The following is an 18,588-nucleotide window of genomic DNA, read 5'->3' as shown; positions in this document are numbered from 1 at the left end:
CACATCTTTGAATGAGGGGGCGGGGCAAACCATATTTTGATTTTGGACTGCAGTACCTATTTCGACCACTGGGTGTCATTCCTACATACAGACCTTTTAAATAATTGATATATCGAATAGTAGAAATTTTGTAGTATGTAGTATTTTAGTTTATATTAACTCTTGCCAAGCTCTGATTTCTGAGAGACGCATGGAGATGCCAATACAACACGGCTATTCAAGCTCATTTAATTCATAGAGTGTACAGTCATTAATTCGCCCTGTCACGGTTTAGCAGAGGTGTGGTTTTGGTAGACGGCAAGATGAAGAATATACAGGTGCTGGTCATATAATTACCATATCATCAAAAAGTTGATTTATTTCACTAATTCCATTCAAAAAGTGAAACTTGTATATTATATTCATTCTCACCTGAGAAGACAAAAGAATTGGATAGTAATGAGCTGAAATGACTTGCATATTAATGAGGCATTTCAGTCAGGTAGGCTGTGAAAAAAAAACCTTCTGTGATGTCTCAAGCTCATTATGATATATGAAACATACAGAAAAATATTATTACAATATAAAGTAATGGTTTTATATTATACTTTAAAATATAATGTATTTCTGTGATGCAAAGAGTCTGAATATAGACTTTTAGTTTAAAAGCATGCACATTTGGAGAAATATTGGATTCTCATATGCTTATGTCAATTTTCTATACAGAGGAGTTATATTAACTTAATATTCATTGTCATTACTATGAGCGCTGGTGTTTTCAATTCATCCTTGAAGTCGGAGGGCGCTCTGTGCATTTTAGTCCACAAATTCATCTAAAAGAAGAAGAGGCTATTCCATGAATGGAGTTTCCAATTCATACAGCAGCAGGAGGGCGCTAAAGAAACAAAAACTCATCTAAACTTCATCTGTAGAAGACAAGTAAACAGGAAGTAACTGCATGTCTTCTAGAGATCGCTAACCATGACTTTTACATCCAGATAAACACTTTTCAAGACAATAAATACACGATTGAGATAATTAATGCATGTATTGACTGAATTTGCGTCTGAATAGCGCTGGCTCCGTGGGCGTGGCCGCATTAGCAGATAATGAGCTGAATCACGGATTTCTGACATGGCTCTCTTTTCATACAGATTACATAAACAAAGAAGGTTTGTTTTCGATTTGACTTACATGATTTAAAACCTGACATCTTAACGTTTTTTTAGACATAAGTGTAATTTTTTTGTCATTAGTATTCACTAAGTTACAGTTCATTTTCTGAGAACTATCAGATTGGAGTTCGTTCAGAGGGAGAGGAGAGATCACGCATCATGTTAGTTTTCTTTATTTTACAAAAAGCACAACATTCTGTTTTTACTCTGAGTGTACACAAATGAAAGAAGATATTCCACAGATTAAAATGGTGTATAACTCTTAATTGTATGTGCAACATTGACTGAGTATTTTGAGTCTCTTTCACACTGATAAGAAAAAAACCACGGTGGTATCGCCGGCGATACCGTCAGACCTCAGAGTGTTAATTAGCTGATAAGAGTGTGGCACCAGGTGTCTTCAATATTGAACCTTTTCACAATATTCTAATTCATAGAATTTGGGATTTTCCTTAGTTGTCAGTTATAATCATCAAAATTAAATAAACATTTGAAATATATCAGTCTATGTGTAATGAATGAATATAATATACAAGTTTCACTTTTTTAATGGAATTAGTGAAATAAATCAACTTTTTGATGATATTCTAATTATATGACCAGCACCTGTATATGCAAAAAAAAAAAAAAAAACTTTATTAACGGAGGATTAACCAGAACTCAGCATAAGCGTTAACGAGAACTGACAAATGAGAACTGAAACAGGCATATAAATACTAGGAGCAAACATAATTGGATAAACACAGGTGAACTAGAGTAACTATAGTAACAAACAAGAGGGTAATGAGTAACCTAGGAGCCAAAAGAGAACAGGCAAATGGGAACAATGCAGACAGTCAAAAGTGTGTCCATGTGACACACTCATTATTACATATTTATTTGAGAGTTTTATGTATTATATAGTGTTATCCCCAGGCTCACCTGTTATCCAGCAAACATGAGAAGTGACTGTATCACCTAATGTTTTTTTATATATTCGGTGGAATTTGTTATTTGTTTTGAAGCTGAATAAGGTATTTGGCTTTGGGCACATCCCTATGCTAGCTGTTACAAGTGGAGATGGCCTGTGGAATAAAACTGTTCTTGTGGCTGGATGTTCTAGTGCACAGAAAACTATAGCATGTGCCTGAGGGCAGAAGTGCAAATGTGTCCTACAGTGGGTGAGATATATATGATGATGTTACCTGCCCGTTTCTTCAGTCTGGAGATTCTGGAGGTTGGACAGGTGCATACCAATTGTCATCTAAGCTGTCCTAACAGTATATTGTAGTGTGAAGGAGATCGAGAAAGCAAATGGCAGTCATAATCCATCCAGTGCCATTTTTACTTTCTGGCCTTTTTCTTACTGGATGTCCTTTCTACACTTTCCAGCCAGTGTGTTTTATGGTTTTCTAATATAGTACAGCTCATTAGGCTGTATGCTGCTATTAGTTTTGTCCTTAAGATACTATACTCTGTCATTTGACTAATTAAACAGAGAGATTAGGCTCATAACAATAAAAACACTGAAAGATGATGAGAGATCTGAATATGTTATCCTGTAATCTACCATGCTATTTCAAAGACTTGAGTGCAAATCATATCTACCTAATGTTTCCCCTCATAATCTACCATTGATGATGTACAAAGCCAAACTCCCACAGCTGTACAATCGAGGTCTTTTTATTGATGATATGATCATGGTTGTTTCCGTGCAGATAAGTGGAATTATTATAAATATGGAACAGTGTAGGTATCTATCTGCAGTACTACCTTGTGCATCGGTGAGTCTGAAATTATATTCTGCCATTCAGGTCCCAACAGATTACTTATTGTGTGGAAATGGTATTTCTGTTTCTCTATTAATGTAAACATGTTTTTGTGATGTAATGTGCCTTTTTGTAAATAGTACAGTACATGTCATTGCAGCTGTGCAATTAAATAATTAACTAGTTTGTCTGCCTGGAGCTGTACCCTGATGCAATATGTTGAGTTTTTAACTCAGACTGAAGCAGAACTGACATGTTCGTGCTATGCTCTGACAGGAGGCGGAGCATTTATCAATGTTTCCCCTGCTGTCAGAACCAGCAAGCACACTGCAAGTCATGCAGACTTAAGAGTTTTTCCATTCGTTTTCCTGGCTGCATGTCAAGGGTATGAACAGGCCATAAGGTCAAGGCTCCTGCAGTTACATGCGGTAGGGTTGAAAAGTCTGAGACCACATTGAAAATCTGGAATTTTTATTTATTCCTGGAGAAAAAACAACAGTAACAAAATGTATCATGGTTTCTACAAAAATATTAAGCAGCACAATTGTTTTCAGCATTGATGTGCACCAAATCAGCATGTTAGAATGATTACTGAATGATCACGTGACACTGAAGACTAGAGTAATGGCTGATAATATTCAGCTGTGCTATCACAGGAATAAATTACATTTTAAAATATATTCAAATAGGAAACAGTTCTTCTAAACAGTAATACAATTTCACAATATTACTTGTTCTTACTGTATTTTTTTTTTATCAAATAAATCCAGCCTTGGTGAGCATAAGAGACTTCTTTCAGAAACATTCAAAAATCCACCCAAAATGATGGTGTATTTCAACTCATCTTTTCACTTACAAAAATATTTCTCTCTGCATTTTTTTTTCTCAAATTTTCTCTTGCCACCAGTTCACACTCTCACACACGTTCTTGTCACACTTCGACATTTGGTGCAGTTTCACTCTGTGCCACTGACAGACTGGATCTCTCTTGCACTTATGCCCAGTGTAGCACCTCAATGTAAATGTGTAGAAGGAAGCAAGCTCAGGTGGCGGATGTATTGAAAATGGACCACTTGTGAATGGAATAAAAGTTTACTTAAACTTATAAAATATCCACCCTGTGGCCAGCCTGTCGATATCACAACTTTTTTCGTCCTTCAAATCATTTTTAGCAGGCATAGTTATAATGCTTAAATTTAAGATCAGAAGTAACACAATGAAAATCTGTCTGTCTGTCTACTGTCTGTCTGTCTACTGTTTGTCTGTCTGTCTGTCTACTGTCTGTCTGTCTGTCTGTCTACTGTCTGTCTGTCTGTCTGTCTAATGTCTGTCTACTGTCTGTCTGTCTGTCTAATGTCTGTCTACTGTCTGTCTGTCTGTCTAATGTCTGTCTACTGTCTGTCTGTCTGTCTGTCTAATGTCTGTCTGTCTGTCTGTCTAATGTCTGTCTGTCTGTCTGTCTAATGTCTGTCTGTCTGTCTAATGTCTGTCTGTCTGTCTATAATACAATACACTACTGTTTAAAAGACAGGGATTAGTGTGATTTTTTTTTTTTTTTTTGTAAAGTTTTTTAAAAAGGTCTTTTTTTTTTCAGGATACTTTGATGAATAGAAAGATTCAAAAGAACAGCATTTATCCAAAAGAGAATGCTTTTGTAATATTAAAAATGTCTGCACTGTCATTCTTGATCAATTTAATGCATCCTTGCTGAATCAAAGTATTAATTTCTTTCAAACATTTGAATGGTAGTACATAATGTTACGAAAGCTTTCTATTTCAGATAAATGCTGTTCTTTCGAGCTTTCAATTAATCAAAGAATGATTCCCAGATTCCCATGTTTCCCAGACAACAAAATAGTTAGAATTTGCCCTGTTCATGCAATTCAAAGAGTTTACACACCCCTATATATATATATATACAGTGGGTACGGAAAGTATTCAGACCCTCTTAAATTTTTCACTCTTTGTTATATTGCAGCCATCTGCTAAAATCATTTAAGTTCACTTTTTTCCTCATAATTGTACACACAGCACCTCATATTGACAGAAAAACACAGAATTGTTGACATTTTCGCAGATTTATTAAAAAAGAAAAACTGAATTATCACATGGTCCTAAGTATTCAGACCCTTTGCTGTGACACTCATACATTTAACTCAGGTGCTGTCCATTTCTTCTGATCATCCTTGAGATGGTTCTACACCTTCATTTGAGTCCAGCTGTGTTTGATTATACTGACTGGACTTGATTAGGAAAGCCACACACCTGTCTATATAAGACCTTAAAGCTCACAGTGCATGTCAGAGCAAATGAGAATCATGAGGTCAAAGGAACTGCCTGAAGAGCTCAGAGACAGAATTGTGGCAAGGCACAGATCTGGCCAAGGTTACAAAAAAAAAAAAATCTGCTGCACTTAAGGTTCCTAAGAGCACAGTGGCCTCCATAATCCTTAAATGGAAGAAGCTTGGGATGACCAGAACCCTTCCTAGAGCTGGCCGTCCGGCCAAACTGAGCTATCGGGGGAGAAGAGCCTTGGTGAGAGAGGTAAAGAAGAACCCAAAGATCACTGTGGCTGAGCTACAGAGATGCAGTCGGGAGATGGGAGAAAGTTGTAGAAAGTCAACCATCACTGCAGCCCTCCACCAGTCGGAGCTTTATGGCAGAGTGGCCCGACGGAAGCCTCTCCTCAGTGCAAGACACATGGAAGCCCGCATGGAGTTGCCAAGATGGTGAGAAATAAGATTCTCTGGTCTGATGAGACCAAGATAGAACTTTTTGGCCTTAATTCTAAGCGGTATATGTGGAGAAAACCAGGCACTGCTCATCACCTGTCCAATACAGTCCCAACAGTGAAGCATGGTGGTGGCAGCATCATGCTGTTTTTCAGCTGCAGGGACAGGACGACTGGTTGCAATCGAGGGAAAGATGAATGCGGCCAAGTACAGGGATATCCTGAATGAAAACCTTCTCCGGAGTGCTCAGGACCTCAAACTGTGCTGAAGGTTTACCTTCCAACAAGACAATGACCTTAATCACGCAGCTAAAATAATGGAGTGGGTTCACAACAACTCCGTGACTGTTCTTGAATGGCCCAGCCAGAACCCTGACTTAAACCCAATTGAGCATCTCTGGAGAGACCTAAAAATGGCTGTCCACCAACATTTACCATCCAACCTGACAGAACTGGAGAGGATCTGCAAGGAAGAATGGCAGAGGATACCAAAATCCAGGTGTGAAAAAACTTGTTGGTCTTTCCCAAAAAGACTCATGGCTGTATTAGATCAAAAGGGTGCTTCTACTAAATACTGAGCAAAGGGTCTGAATACTTAGGACCATGTGATATTTCAGTTTTTCTTTTTTAATAAATTTGCAAAAATGTCAATTCTGTGTTTTTCTGTCTGTGTGTACATTAATGAGGAAAAAAATGAACTTAAATGATTTTAGCAAATGGCTGCAATATAACAAAGACTGAAAAATTTAAGGGGGTCTGAATACTTTCCGTACCCACTGTATATATTGTAGAATTTATTTAAAAAATAAAAAAATTAAAAAAAAAAACACACAGACACACACACACACACATGGACTTTTGCTTTTCTGGTTTTGCAAAGATTTTCAATTTGGTTAATAATAATGCAATGCATTTTATTTAACGGCACCTTTCATAACACCCAAGGTCATTTTCCTTACAAGCTAACAAAACTATAATATAAAAAAGAATAAAAATAAATAAATAAATAAATGAATAACAATGAACAAATCCCATTAGCATCACAGAATACAACCACTTATCACAGAATACAACCACTTAACAACACACATGTGTCATAGATATAGTAGAATACAGTACAGGCTAATAATTAAAAAAAAGCCTGTGTAAAAAGGTAGCTCTTAAGACATGATTTTAAAGAATGTCACTTTTACGAATATCGAGAGGGAGAGAGTTCCATTGGCGAGGGGTCACATGGCTAAAAGTTCTGGCTCTTATGGTAGTTAAGTGTATAAATCCTGGAGTGTGTGAAGGGGTGTAAATATGAAGAAGATCAGTAAGGTATGGAGGAGCGAGGTTGTGAAGTGCCTTGAATGTGAGAAGCAGAATTTTGAAATTAATGTGATACTTCACTGGAAGCCAGTGTAGGCACTGAAGAATTGGTGAAATGTGCACAATAGAAGGAATTCTAGTAAGAACATGAGACGCAGAGTTCTGAACCAACTGAAGTTTATAGAGAAGTTTAGAAGGAAGACCAGTAATAAGAGCGTTGCAATAATCAATACGTGAAGTAACCAGTGCATGGATGAGGATTGCAGTGTTGTTCATTGTGAGGGAAGGACCAATGAATTGACATAAGTGACATTTTTGAAAATAAGGCATTTCAATAACTGAATAATAATACATTTTTCAATTCCATTAAAGTGAAATTACTGAACCTAAACATAGGAGCCTGGTACAAAATGCTTATTTAAAAGAAAACATGTCATATGGACTTGGAAGTTTTTGCATCTGAGCTCTTCATATATATTAATTTAAGTGAAAATGTTGTGTAATGTTGATCATCCATCTTATTTTCTCTTTCCGTTGTAGCTGTTTAAAGAAGAGCTGACCCAGGTGAAGGAAGGAATGAAACACATAAATGACCTGGCCCATCAGCTGGCCATATCTGACGTGCACTTGTCTATGGACAACGCCAGAGCCTTGGAGCACCTCAACAACAGATGGAAACTTCTGCAGGTAGTGAAATCACACCATCCTTATCTCATCCTTACCTGCCCACCATAACTAATGGACCCCTATGGAGATCATACAGTACACCGGTCACCGTTAGCAGCGCTGGCTCCAGCCAACTAAGTTTGCGCATATACACTATGAAAAACGGATCTTAGAAGATGGAATATAATACACTGGTCCTGCCTGGCTGGGAGCGGTGATGGCTCCATTATCATCGGTCACGGGGAGTGCCTTTTGTCTACATGCTCATGGGAAAACAAAGGCCTTTCCAACGAGAAAATAGAGAAGATGTAAAATGAAATTGAGTGTTTCGATTGCATCTGGTTGTTTTATGTGTTATATGAGCTTAAGACAGCCGGAACGAGATGCAGGAAGAATGAAAAGTACACTTGAGTGTGTGGGAGTGTGTGAATCCAGTTATTGAAAAATATGAAATGCATATCTGCAGCAGTTTGGGTGTGTTTAATGTGAGAGGAAACTTGCAGGACTACTGTCTGTGAGCATTTTTCGTTTTGTTTGTTGTATGAATGCCATAAGAAATGCTGTGTTGAAGAATCCTTGGCTTTTAATGCTCAGATGTTCATATGTTTGTTAGGGCTGTCAATCGATTAAAATGATTGTAATATATTGATATATTGTCCATTGTTTACGTGAGATTTTGCCTGAATGATATGCTCTCCATCATCATTATTTAAGAAATGATGCACTGTTTAAGTTGTAAAACTGTATACAATCATATACTTTAGACTCTCACAAACAAATAAGCCCACCTTGAAAGTTTATTTTTCCAAATGGTAGTTTTACTTATGATATCCAAGCAGTGCCGTCGGATTTTGTGACATCTTGAGGAGGCATATTCTCCAGCCATTGTCATTGTAGTAAATCTTGATGGAGAAATCTTTTAGCCAATGCCAAGATGATTCCAAGAATGTGTGTGCTGTTTATCTTCCGCATATGCACAATAGAGGCATGTTTATGATTATATACATTCAGAAATCAGAGCTCGTATGACAGGTGCACCTGTCACTAGTCACATCACTGTTATTCTTCTGCATCCCAGACCGCGCTGTTTTTCCATTCATTGTTTTTGGAGAGTACATGATGTCTTTTGCCTGAATGATTGGCCATTTGGTGTGGTTTTTGTCTATTTATAGCCTCCAAACGATTGCTTTTGGAGGCCAATTGCTGTCTGAATCGGCCAGCAATATAGCAACTGTTTACAGAGCCAAGCGATGTAGGTTTAGTATATGTGCTACATGTAAAAGTAATTTTAATAGCTTTCTCTAGCCATCAGATCATTTTGTTACCAATTGGGCTTTGGAGCTCCTAAGTGGCCATTTTTGGAAAAGGTACTAGCCAGGTACTACATTTATTTGATCAAAAATACAGTAAATACTGACATAATGTGAAATGTTACAGTTTAAAGGTGACGTAGAACATCTTTTTAAAAGATGTGCTATAAGTCTAAGATGTACCCTGAATGTGTCTGTGAAGTTTCAGCTCAAAATACCCCATAGTTTTTGTTTTTTTGATTAATTTTTTTAACTGCCTATTTTGGGGCATCATTAAATATGAGCCGATTTAGGCTGCAGCCCCTTTAAATGCTCACGCTCCCCGCCCACGGAGCTCACGCTTGCCTTTAACATTGCATAAACAAAGTTCACACAGCTAATACAACCCTCAAAATGGATCTTTACAAAGTGTTTGTCATGCAGCATGTCTAATCGCGTAAGTATAGTATTTATTTGGATGTTTACATTTGATTCTGAATGAGTTTGAGGCTGTGCTCCATAGCTAACTACACTGTTGGAGAGATTTATAAAGAATGAAGTTGTGTTTATGAATTATACAGACTGGAAGTGTTTAAAAAATGAAAATAACGACAGTCTTATCTCCGTGAATACAGTAAGAAACGATGGTAAGGCCATCCTTAAAAATATTCTTGTTTGCTGTAACCCGACCGACCCTGTCAGTTTAGGGCCGACTCAAATTTACAACCGACTTGCCGGTTGTAAATTTGCGTTAAGACCGACCAATTTTTGTTTTACTCTTCAAACAACTAATACAAAAGCAATAAAATAATATTAATTATATTTTAGTAAGTATTGTAAATATATAAATAGCCTAGGCCTACATACAAACGAAGGCTACCTTCTTTCTTTTAAATAAAAACCGTCATCTATGTTTACATTATTGATTATTGGAATTATTGGTTAATGGATGTCACACTATGGCCGGTGCGTTCGCTTCGTCTCAACCCGTTGAGAGACGAGACGTGCTGACAGATAAAATAATTACATGATTGTGATAGCCTACGTATATTTGTCTGATTTCTTCAAGCCGTCGTATTTACCATGTGTATTATGGTAATAGCACGCATAGTCTTGGTGATCAGAATCCACATCGGATCACAAACATAAGTTATTTAAAACACTTGCTGCTGTCTGAAAGTTAGTTTTGAGCTAAAATGATATTAAAAGTCTTTAATGCTGGTGTTAGCTGGTAACCTACATGTAATCATCGGCACCTCCGTCTCCACACACAGATAAACTCCACCTTTGCTCGTAACCACTCCCTCCTCAAGCCCGAGCTGGCCCGCTTTGGACCAAATTATTCGGCGGGCGGAAAAACCCGGGCCGTTGGCCCCGAGGAAGCCCCGATGAGGCACGATCAAGCCCCGGAAGTGACAGTGGAAACGCGACTGGCCCTGGCACGCACTAGCACGCCCGCTTTAGGCCTGACAGTGGAAACCCGAGGCACGGGTTGAAAGACCCAGTCAGTGACGTCACGATATGCTAATTTGTTTAAATTCCTACCTACGTAATCACCATCACCAAAATTTAACTTTTTTTTTACATTGAAACTTGAAAAAATATATATAGACCGACCTACCGACTCTTTTTTTTTTTTTATTTTTTATTTTTTTTATTTTTTTTTTTTTTTACTGTTACTGCAAACCAAAATATTTTTAAGGATGGCCTAACTTTAACCACATTTAACAGTACATTAGCAACATGCTAACGAAAAATTTAGAAAGACAATTTACAAATATCACTAAAAATATCATGATATCATGGATCATGTCAGTTATTATTGCTCCATCTGCCATTTTTCGCTATTGTCCTTGCTTGCTTACCTAGTCTGATGATTCAGCTGTGCACATGCAGACGTCCTGCCTTTGTCTAATATGCCTTGAACATGAGCTGGCATATGCAAATATTGGGGTTGTACATAATAATGATCCCGATTGTTACGTAACAGTCGGTGTTATGTTGAGATTCGCCTGTTCTTCAGAGGTCTTTTAAACAAATGAGATTTATATAAGAAGGAGGAACGAACGGTGTTTGAGACTCACTGTATGCCATTTCCATGTACTGAACTCTTGTTATTTAACTATACTAAGGTAAATTAAATGTTTAATTCTAGGGCACCTTTAAAATAAGTATTTTCTTTTTTAATACATTTTAATGTAATTTATACCTGTGATATCTTTACTATAAATTTCTTTGTCGTCACTTTACCATTAGAAATGTCTGTCTTTACACGGGACAGTATTATCTTTGTGTTATTGCAAAGCAGTGTTGGTTGTCCTTGAAATGCCCCCCAGAAACAGAGAGAATACAGGAAGAGAGTGAGGGAAAGAAAATATTTCATGCTTGAGTGGATTTGCTGGCCTTTGTATATGTCAGTGTTTTGACATCCTCTGAATGATTTACATTGTAAATAACTCAGAATTAGGTAGTCCACCTTTCCCCAGAGACATCTGGTTGGTGGTGACAACGACAGACGCTGATTACTCTTGGGAAACTTCTTGTGCAACACCCTCACCATTTTCCTTATAACTTGCTCACAGGCTTTCCAGAGCATTTATCTCAGTCACTGCTCATCTATTCAGTCTGTATTCTTCAAAAACTGATTGGAGGCAGCAGACTGGTACTGGTCCATTTATAGAAAAACTTGAAGGGACCCCAAAATGAAAATTTTGTCATTATTTGCTCACTGCCATGCTGTTATAAACCCATCTGACATTCTGAACCATTTGTGAACCATTCTATTACACAATCAGAGAACTCTTATTTAGTATGTAAAGTAATTCACTCTTCTTTCTCCCTTTTTACTCAAGGGGTCTATTGAAGAACGTCTAAAACAATTGCAAGATGCCCACAGAGATTTTGGCCCCGGATCACAGCACTTCCTTTCCAGTAAGTGTGGTATAACTCATTTGAAGCTGTAGAGAGTGAGGAATGGTTGATGGAGCTCACTGGAGTGGGGTTTTCAAGTGGACCTGGTGAACTGTATCTTTATTAATTGTCACTGTCACATTAGATATGTCCGGTGAAACATTGAAGGACAAAGACAGTCCCTGCTACAAATGTATTATGTGATACTCAAGATCAGACTCCGGGGCCAGTCTGGTGTCCAAGACCATATTTACATGGTCTTGGTCTTGTCATGGACTTGAGAGCATTTAGACTCAGATTCTTTGCTCAGATCTTTACTTGGACTCAACCTACGCACACAGTTCAGTTATAAATGAGAATGGCTCTCTCAAATTTTCAGGACTCATAATGGAATTTTAAAGGTGCACTCAGTCATGTTTGGCTTATTAAAACGTTAAAAAGTTTCTGCATAAATAAATGAAAAGAAATTTAGAGAAATATCATTAATGTGATCTATACAAATGAAATGCAGAATCCAGACATAAAAGTATTCTAGAAAAGGCTGTATTAGTAGTGTATCAACACAAACCACCAACAATGCACAAACAATTATTGAGATTGAATCCAAGAATGTCCATAATGGATGCATACAGTATGAGACAACATAAAAAAAAAAGAAAACATAAGTTACATCCCAAATGATGCACTATACACTATGTACTTATGCATTACTCATCCGCGTAGTTTGTGAATTTTATAAGGTTATTTTGTCATTTAAAGTCGGCATGAAATCAAAATTGACAACTCTTATTTTTTATGGAATATTGTAGTATTTATTTTTAATAATTTATCCGTGCACTTCATTTATTTTATTTTTTTTAATTCATGTGCCCTCGTAATCTTTAATCAAAAACATTAACCTCCCCTCCCCCCTCAAAACAACTCATCGTCTCTTCCTGTCACATGCCATGGCGCAAGGGCGGAGCTATCTGGAACTGCCAGCAGATCCAATGACATAAGGGGAAAATGCTGGTGTACAGTAGCCTCAAACATTGAAAGGAACCTGATGGAGGACATGCTCAGTCAGTCAGGCTGCGTGTCCACTGGAGCAGAGTAAGCGACCAGAGCGTTTTTAGATTAATTTCTATGGAAGTTGAGTGTCACGCTTAACTTACACGCGAGCGTGAGGCTCAACTTCCATATGAATGAACCAAAAACGCTCGCTCAGCATCTATGTTGCGCACTCTCTCGCTGTTTAGTGAGTCCTGTGGAGAGAAATCCCCCACTGACTGCAAACGGGTATTCAGATCTGCCTCCATTTTGTTAGCAACGCCCAACTTTCAACGATCCAATCAATTCCTGAAGGACGAAATCAAGTCCCACCCTCTCTTTTCAGATGCCGTTTCACTCGGATAGACGTCACAGTAGAGAAGAAAAGACAATCACAATTTCTGCTTCATGCCGACTTTAACATCAGAGTCTGATAGCCCCCCCCCCCTCGACTACGTAATTAAAGCTGCGACAGTTGAGTGCATAAAGTGTCCAACATTCCACACTTTTGCTGCGTCCCAATTCGCCAACTTATACTACGTCATAAAAGTATGTACTGTTTTTGTAAAGAAAAAGTGTGTAGCAGAAGAGTATGCAAGCTTTGGGACATACTACCTTGTCATAACTGCGTCTTTAACGGACGTTCTGTTGCTTAGTTACGCAACCTGTAACTGTTTAAACTACCCTGTCAATCATCTTGTCACAGTTAAAATCCTTTATTTAATTAAATTTAATTTCGTACCATTTCGGAGAGAAATGTAGTCACACGTTGATCTGCCAGTCATGGGTCTTTCATGCAATAACTCTCCTCATCTTTGCATAATGATGCATTTAAAAGTTAATGATCAAACGCATCGTTATAAAAGTTCACAAATGTCACAGTCACATGGACTTTCAGTTTGTTTGTTTGCATTGTCACGTGTTCCTTTGTTCTGTTTCCCGCCACATTCAGTCACCATGGACACTCATTGGACCACGCCCCCTTGTTAACCTGTTTAGCTTGTTTGTGTCAGTGTATTTAAGTTCCTGTCTGTGTTCAGTTGTTTGTGTTTGGATTTGTTTGGTGTATGCTCTACTCTGGATTCTGTGTTTCTCCCTGTGGATTATCTAGTAAAGACTTATTATACGTTACTCTTCCTCGCCGTGTGTTTGATATACCAGCATCCGTAACAACAATACTGTTGCAGATTAAATATAATGTGGATAACATTTAATAAATATCTTTTCGTCAGGTTATACTGATTATTAAACATTCAAGCCCCTTTATCTTAACCGCTCTGCTTAACCGTCAGTCTCGCACATCCGTCATTTTTGTAGTTTTTTAACACTTTTTACTCTTATTTGTAGTTCTAATCGAATCCTCGTCCACAGCGTAATGTGTTATGAGCAATATTAGCCGTTAGAAGGGTGCACGGATCTGCACTTCAAATTCTAACTGGAAAAAGTAGACCATCCGGGTATCTTTGGAATACTCATTTCAACATACTACAATTTGGGACATACTAATTATTTTTTCGAATACTATTTAGGACGGATAGTATGCAAATTGGGACGCAGCATTTGTTTTTTCTGTTAATTTAGTACATCATCCGGCTATTTAAAGTGTACTTTTTCTTTTTGGAATTTTCAGTGTGAACACGCTACTTGCAATATTTATACTTAAAAACGTCATAGAATAGTGCATAAGTACGCAAATTGGGATGCACCTATGGTCAAAAAAGAACAAACTTCATACATCCAGGGCAGTAGGTGGCAGTATAAGTTCCAGAATGACAGGTAGTCTGTTGCGGTGTCTCATTTCGAAGGCCGCATCCTCCGGAGGTCACATCTGAAGGATGCATATGTCATTGAGGTGGTCTCATTTAAGAAAAGTAACTGTCAGATTGCAAAGTAAGAATGAAATTACAGTATTTTACACCTCACGAGGAATAACAGTCAATTTTATTATGGTTACTTTTCTTAAATAAGACATCCTTGATGTATGCAGACTTCAAATGCAACCTCTGGAGGATGCAGCTTATTTCTTGGATAAATACGATCCATTCCAGATAAAAGTTAACAAAAACTTGTTAACCAGTTTTGGCGATTATTAGTTAATTATTCAAAATAGTCAAAATAAAATCAATTTAAAATGTCAGTGTTTCAGTATATCAGTAATGGTGATGTATTTTGTGGCACTCTATTTTGTGATTTCACTGGAACAGAGTAAGGATAGAGAAATAAAGAAGTATAGTTTACTTATGAAAGCCATATGCGGAGGTGGCGTCCTGTCCTCACTTGTTTCACCACTGACTAGAGGGAAGGATAAAACTTGTAACGTTACATAAACTGAGAATTTAAGTGTGCTGATATCTAATTCCTTTTAAAGTGTAAAAGCAGCTGAAAAGAAAGACGGGGTGAAAGCTCCCTAAATGACCTCACTGTCTATAGCTCTCAGTTTTTACAATTGTATATCATAGCACAGCAGCGTTTGACCTTAGAAGTTCCACATAAAGAAGTTTACACAGCTCCACTTACAGAAAAGCTTTTCTGAACACTTTTGAGGTGCAACTGTTGTTTAATAGCCTCTCCGTGTGGAAGCAGTATGCTTGAAGGACCTTGAGCTGTGCCGTTTGAGATTTTCAAAATAGCTTTTCATGCTCGACATGTCTGTCTGATTGATATTGCCCTCTTTCTTCCTTTGTCACTCCAGGCTCTGTGCAGATTCCTTGGGAACGTGCCATATCCCCCAACAAAGTGCCATACTATATCAAGTAAGTCCAGCCGTAAACCATCAGAGTGTCAGAATGAGAAAGACAGTGAAAAACTATGAGATGGGCATGTCAGATTATCAGGAATAGAAAGAAAACTCAATTACTGATCCCTGGTGCAGAAGATTATTGCACAGAGATTAAAAAAGAAAACAACATTTCAGCTCTGGCATTCCTTTTGTAATGCAGCCCAGCCCATTTTTAATAATTTGAGTTCATTTGAGTCCCAACAGAGTCTGTGTTGGATGGGGATTGCAGAGGTTAACATCCTCAGTCGAGAGAAAAGTAATAGTTTGAAAGATTTCCTTTAGCATTCCTTTTCATCTCAGTGGTAGTTCCCTAGAACGTTACCATTTGAAATCTTTATTCATAGCAATCAGTGTTGTTATTATTAACTAAAACTATAAAAAAAAACCTGAAAATAGCATTTATTGGAATCACAGCTACAGCTCAGTTCACTGGCTTAAAAAGTTACGTGCAGAAATTATGTCATAACTGCTGATGGAATTACAATTGGCTGATAGAATGACAAGAACACATTATTAACACTGACGTCAAAGGGAGCAGACAACGAAAAAATCAATTTCATTCCAAATGGTGAGAAGGGACAATATGGGTGGTCTGTGTGAACAAGCCACAGGGTAAAAATTATGCAACAGAAGGTTTTCATGTCACTGGCCAATCAATGTAATCATTAGCGCAGGTAATGATGAGTGAATAAACAGCTGGCCAACTTCCCTCCTCAGTCCCTCTCACTCGTTTATTCGTTCCTATTATTTATTCATCTTATATCTTTATTTCATGGCTGCTGGTGCTATAGTGGCTGCAGAGTGCATGAATACAGGTGGTTGATGCAGTAAAGCATGTAGCACACACGGATTTATCTAGCTCTTATTATCTTATTGGGATGATATTTTGGTGCCTGTATGTAACTGCATATTAAATTAAGTGGTATGTTATAATGTGACTGATAACCACAAGACAAAATGGCATCAGAGTAACACACATGACGCTAAAGTAATACAATAAATAATAGCCAAAAAAAACACAAAACACCCCAATGTACTGATATTAGATAACAATTAGATAAAAACAAATTATTTAAATAAAAATCATATGTGATCTGTCGTGCTGGGACTTCTGTAAAAGTGCTTTTAAGTTTTTATCACAAATTATACACATTTTTTTAGATTTTACTTTCAAAAAATAAAAACAAGTAAAATTTATAGTAAAATTACGTATATTTACAACTACTCACAGTTTTTCAATGCATGCAATTTAAGGATTAGTTCACTTTCAAATGAAAATTAGCCCAAGCTTTACTCACCCTCGAGCTATTCTAGGTGTATATGACTTTCTTCTTTCTGATGAACACAATCGGAGATATATTAATAAATATCCTGATGCATCCGAGCTTTATAATGGCAGTGAACGGGATCGAGTATGAGCTGAAAAAAGTGCCTCCATCCATATCCATCCATCATAAACGTATTCCATGTAGCTCCGGGTGTTAATAAAGGCCTTCTGAAGCGATGTGTTTGTGTAAAAAAAAAAAAATCCATATTTAATAAGTTATGAAGTAAAACATCTAGCTTCCGCCAGACTGCCTTCTGTATTCAACTTATGGAAAAAAGAGAACTGTTAAGCTTTTTCTGTAAGTTGAATAGGGAAGGCGATCTGGCGGAAGATAATTAATTGATAATTTTTTTACACAAACACATCGCTTCGCTTCAGAAGGCCTTTATTAAACCCCCCGGAGCCATGTGGTTTACTTTTATGATAGATGGCTCATACTCATTGATTCTGTTCACAGGATATTTATTAATATTTCTTCGATTGTGTTCATCAGAAAGAAGAAAGTCATATACACATAGAATAGCTTGAGGGTGAGTAATACTTGGGCTAACTTTCATTTGAAAGTGAACTAATCCTTTAAGTAACATACATTTGAACAATTTACAGGTTTTTACTATAGTGATTTTTTTTTAAAGAAAAAAAAAAAGGATTTGAATGTTAAACATTTTTTTTTTTGTATAATACAGTGTACTTAAAAATACAGTTGACCCAAGAATTACGTTTCAGACATAATTTACGCACCCTCATGTCATTCCAAACCCAAATAGCTTTTTTTGTTCTATCACAAAAATTGAGAAACGGTCCCTGTGTGCATCCTTAACCAGTTGCCAAATTTAAATATGCAGATATGAGATAAGTGGACACTTTAGCTTGTCCTTGAAATGTTTTCATCTTGAAATGATGATGCCATTCACAAAATATAAAAGAAATTTCAGAATTAATTAGGTAATATTGTTAACTAAAATCACAGATAGACATTAATAGACATTAATTTTTCATTTTCATTTTAGTTACAGATTGTTTCCATATAGTCTATAGATCAATTTTGTGTTTACAAACAGCGATGATGTTTTTTTGTGGGCGGAGCCTACCTGGTGGCTGCGGTAGCAGTCTGTGGAAGCCATGGAATAAAAGAATAAAAAAGTTAATTTCGAGTTTATATCTCACAATTTTTAGAAGGAAAAACAGAATTGTGAGATATACTTGTTATTTGTCTTTTTTCCTCAGAATTGCGAGTTTATATCCCGCGATTCTGACTTTTTTCCCTCAGAATTGTGATATAAACTCACAATTGCGAGTTATAAAGTCTGAACTTGGAGATATAAACACACAAATGCAAGAAAAAATTCAGAATTGAGAGATTAAAATGTTTTATATTTAAAAGTTATCCGTGTAAAATGTTATAGGTTTATATATTATTTTATTTCGCGTTAATAATAATAATATTATTTCATGCTGTAACTGCTATGTATGTATGTCCCCTCTGAACTGCACATTATGTTTACTTGCTGTTTACATCAAATTCATGCTTTAATAGTAGACTTATCATTGCAGGTTTCATCAGTCCAGTCTTTGACTTACTACATAAACGTCTGCGTTAAGCTTCAAAGGGCGTCTTCAACAATGGTATTTTATAAAATTGAA

The 18,588-nt window shown here is 37.0% G+C and overlaps 1 protein-coding gene across 2 annotated transcripts in view; it reads left to right on the top strand.

Moving 5' to 3' along the window:
• Nucleotides 1–18,588, top strand: part of drp2 (dystrophin related protein 2) — a 94,343-nt gene that overhangs the window by 33,023 nt on the left and 42,732 nt on the right. Inside the window, exons 6-8 of one of the 2 annotated variants that reach the window (XM_067388483.1) lie at nucleotides 7,485–7,631; nucleotides 11,752–11,830; nucleotides 15,531–15,591. In XM_067388483.1, the coding sequence (XP_067244584.1) occupies nucleotides 7,485–7,631; nucleotides 11,752–11,830; nucleotides 15,531–15,591 (287 nt within the window). Of the gene's footprint in view, nucleotides 1–7,484; nucleotides 7,632–11,751; nucleotides 11,831–15,530; nucleotides 15,592–18,588 lie in introns of those variants that run through there. The other variant, XM_067388493.1, reaches the window with a different exon arrangement.

Source organism: Chanodichthys erythropterus, chromosome 1 (genome assembly GCF_024489055.1).
Source record: "Chanodichthys erythropterus isolate Z2021 chromosome 1, ASM2448905v1, whole genome shotgun sequence".
Classification (NCBI taxonomy): Eukaryota; Metazoa; Chordata; class Actinopteri; order Cypriniformes; family Xenocyprididae; genus Chanodichthys; species Chanodichthys erythropterus.
The sequence above is the reverse complement of the archived record's forward strand: the minus strand, read 5'-3'. Positions and strand labels throughout refer to the sequence as shown.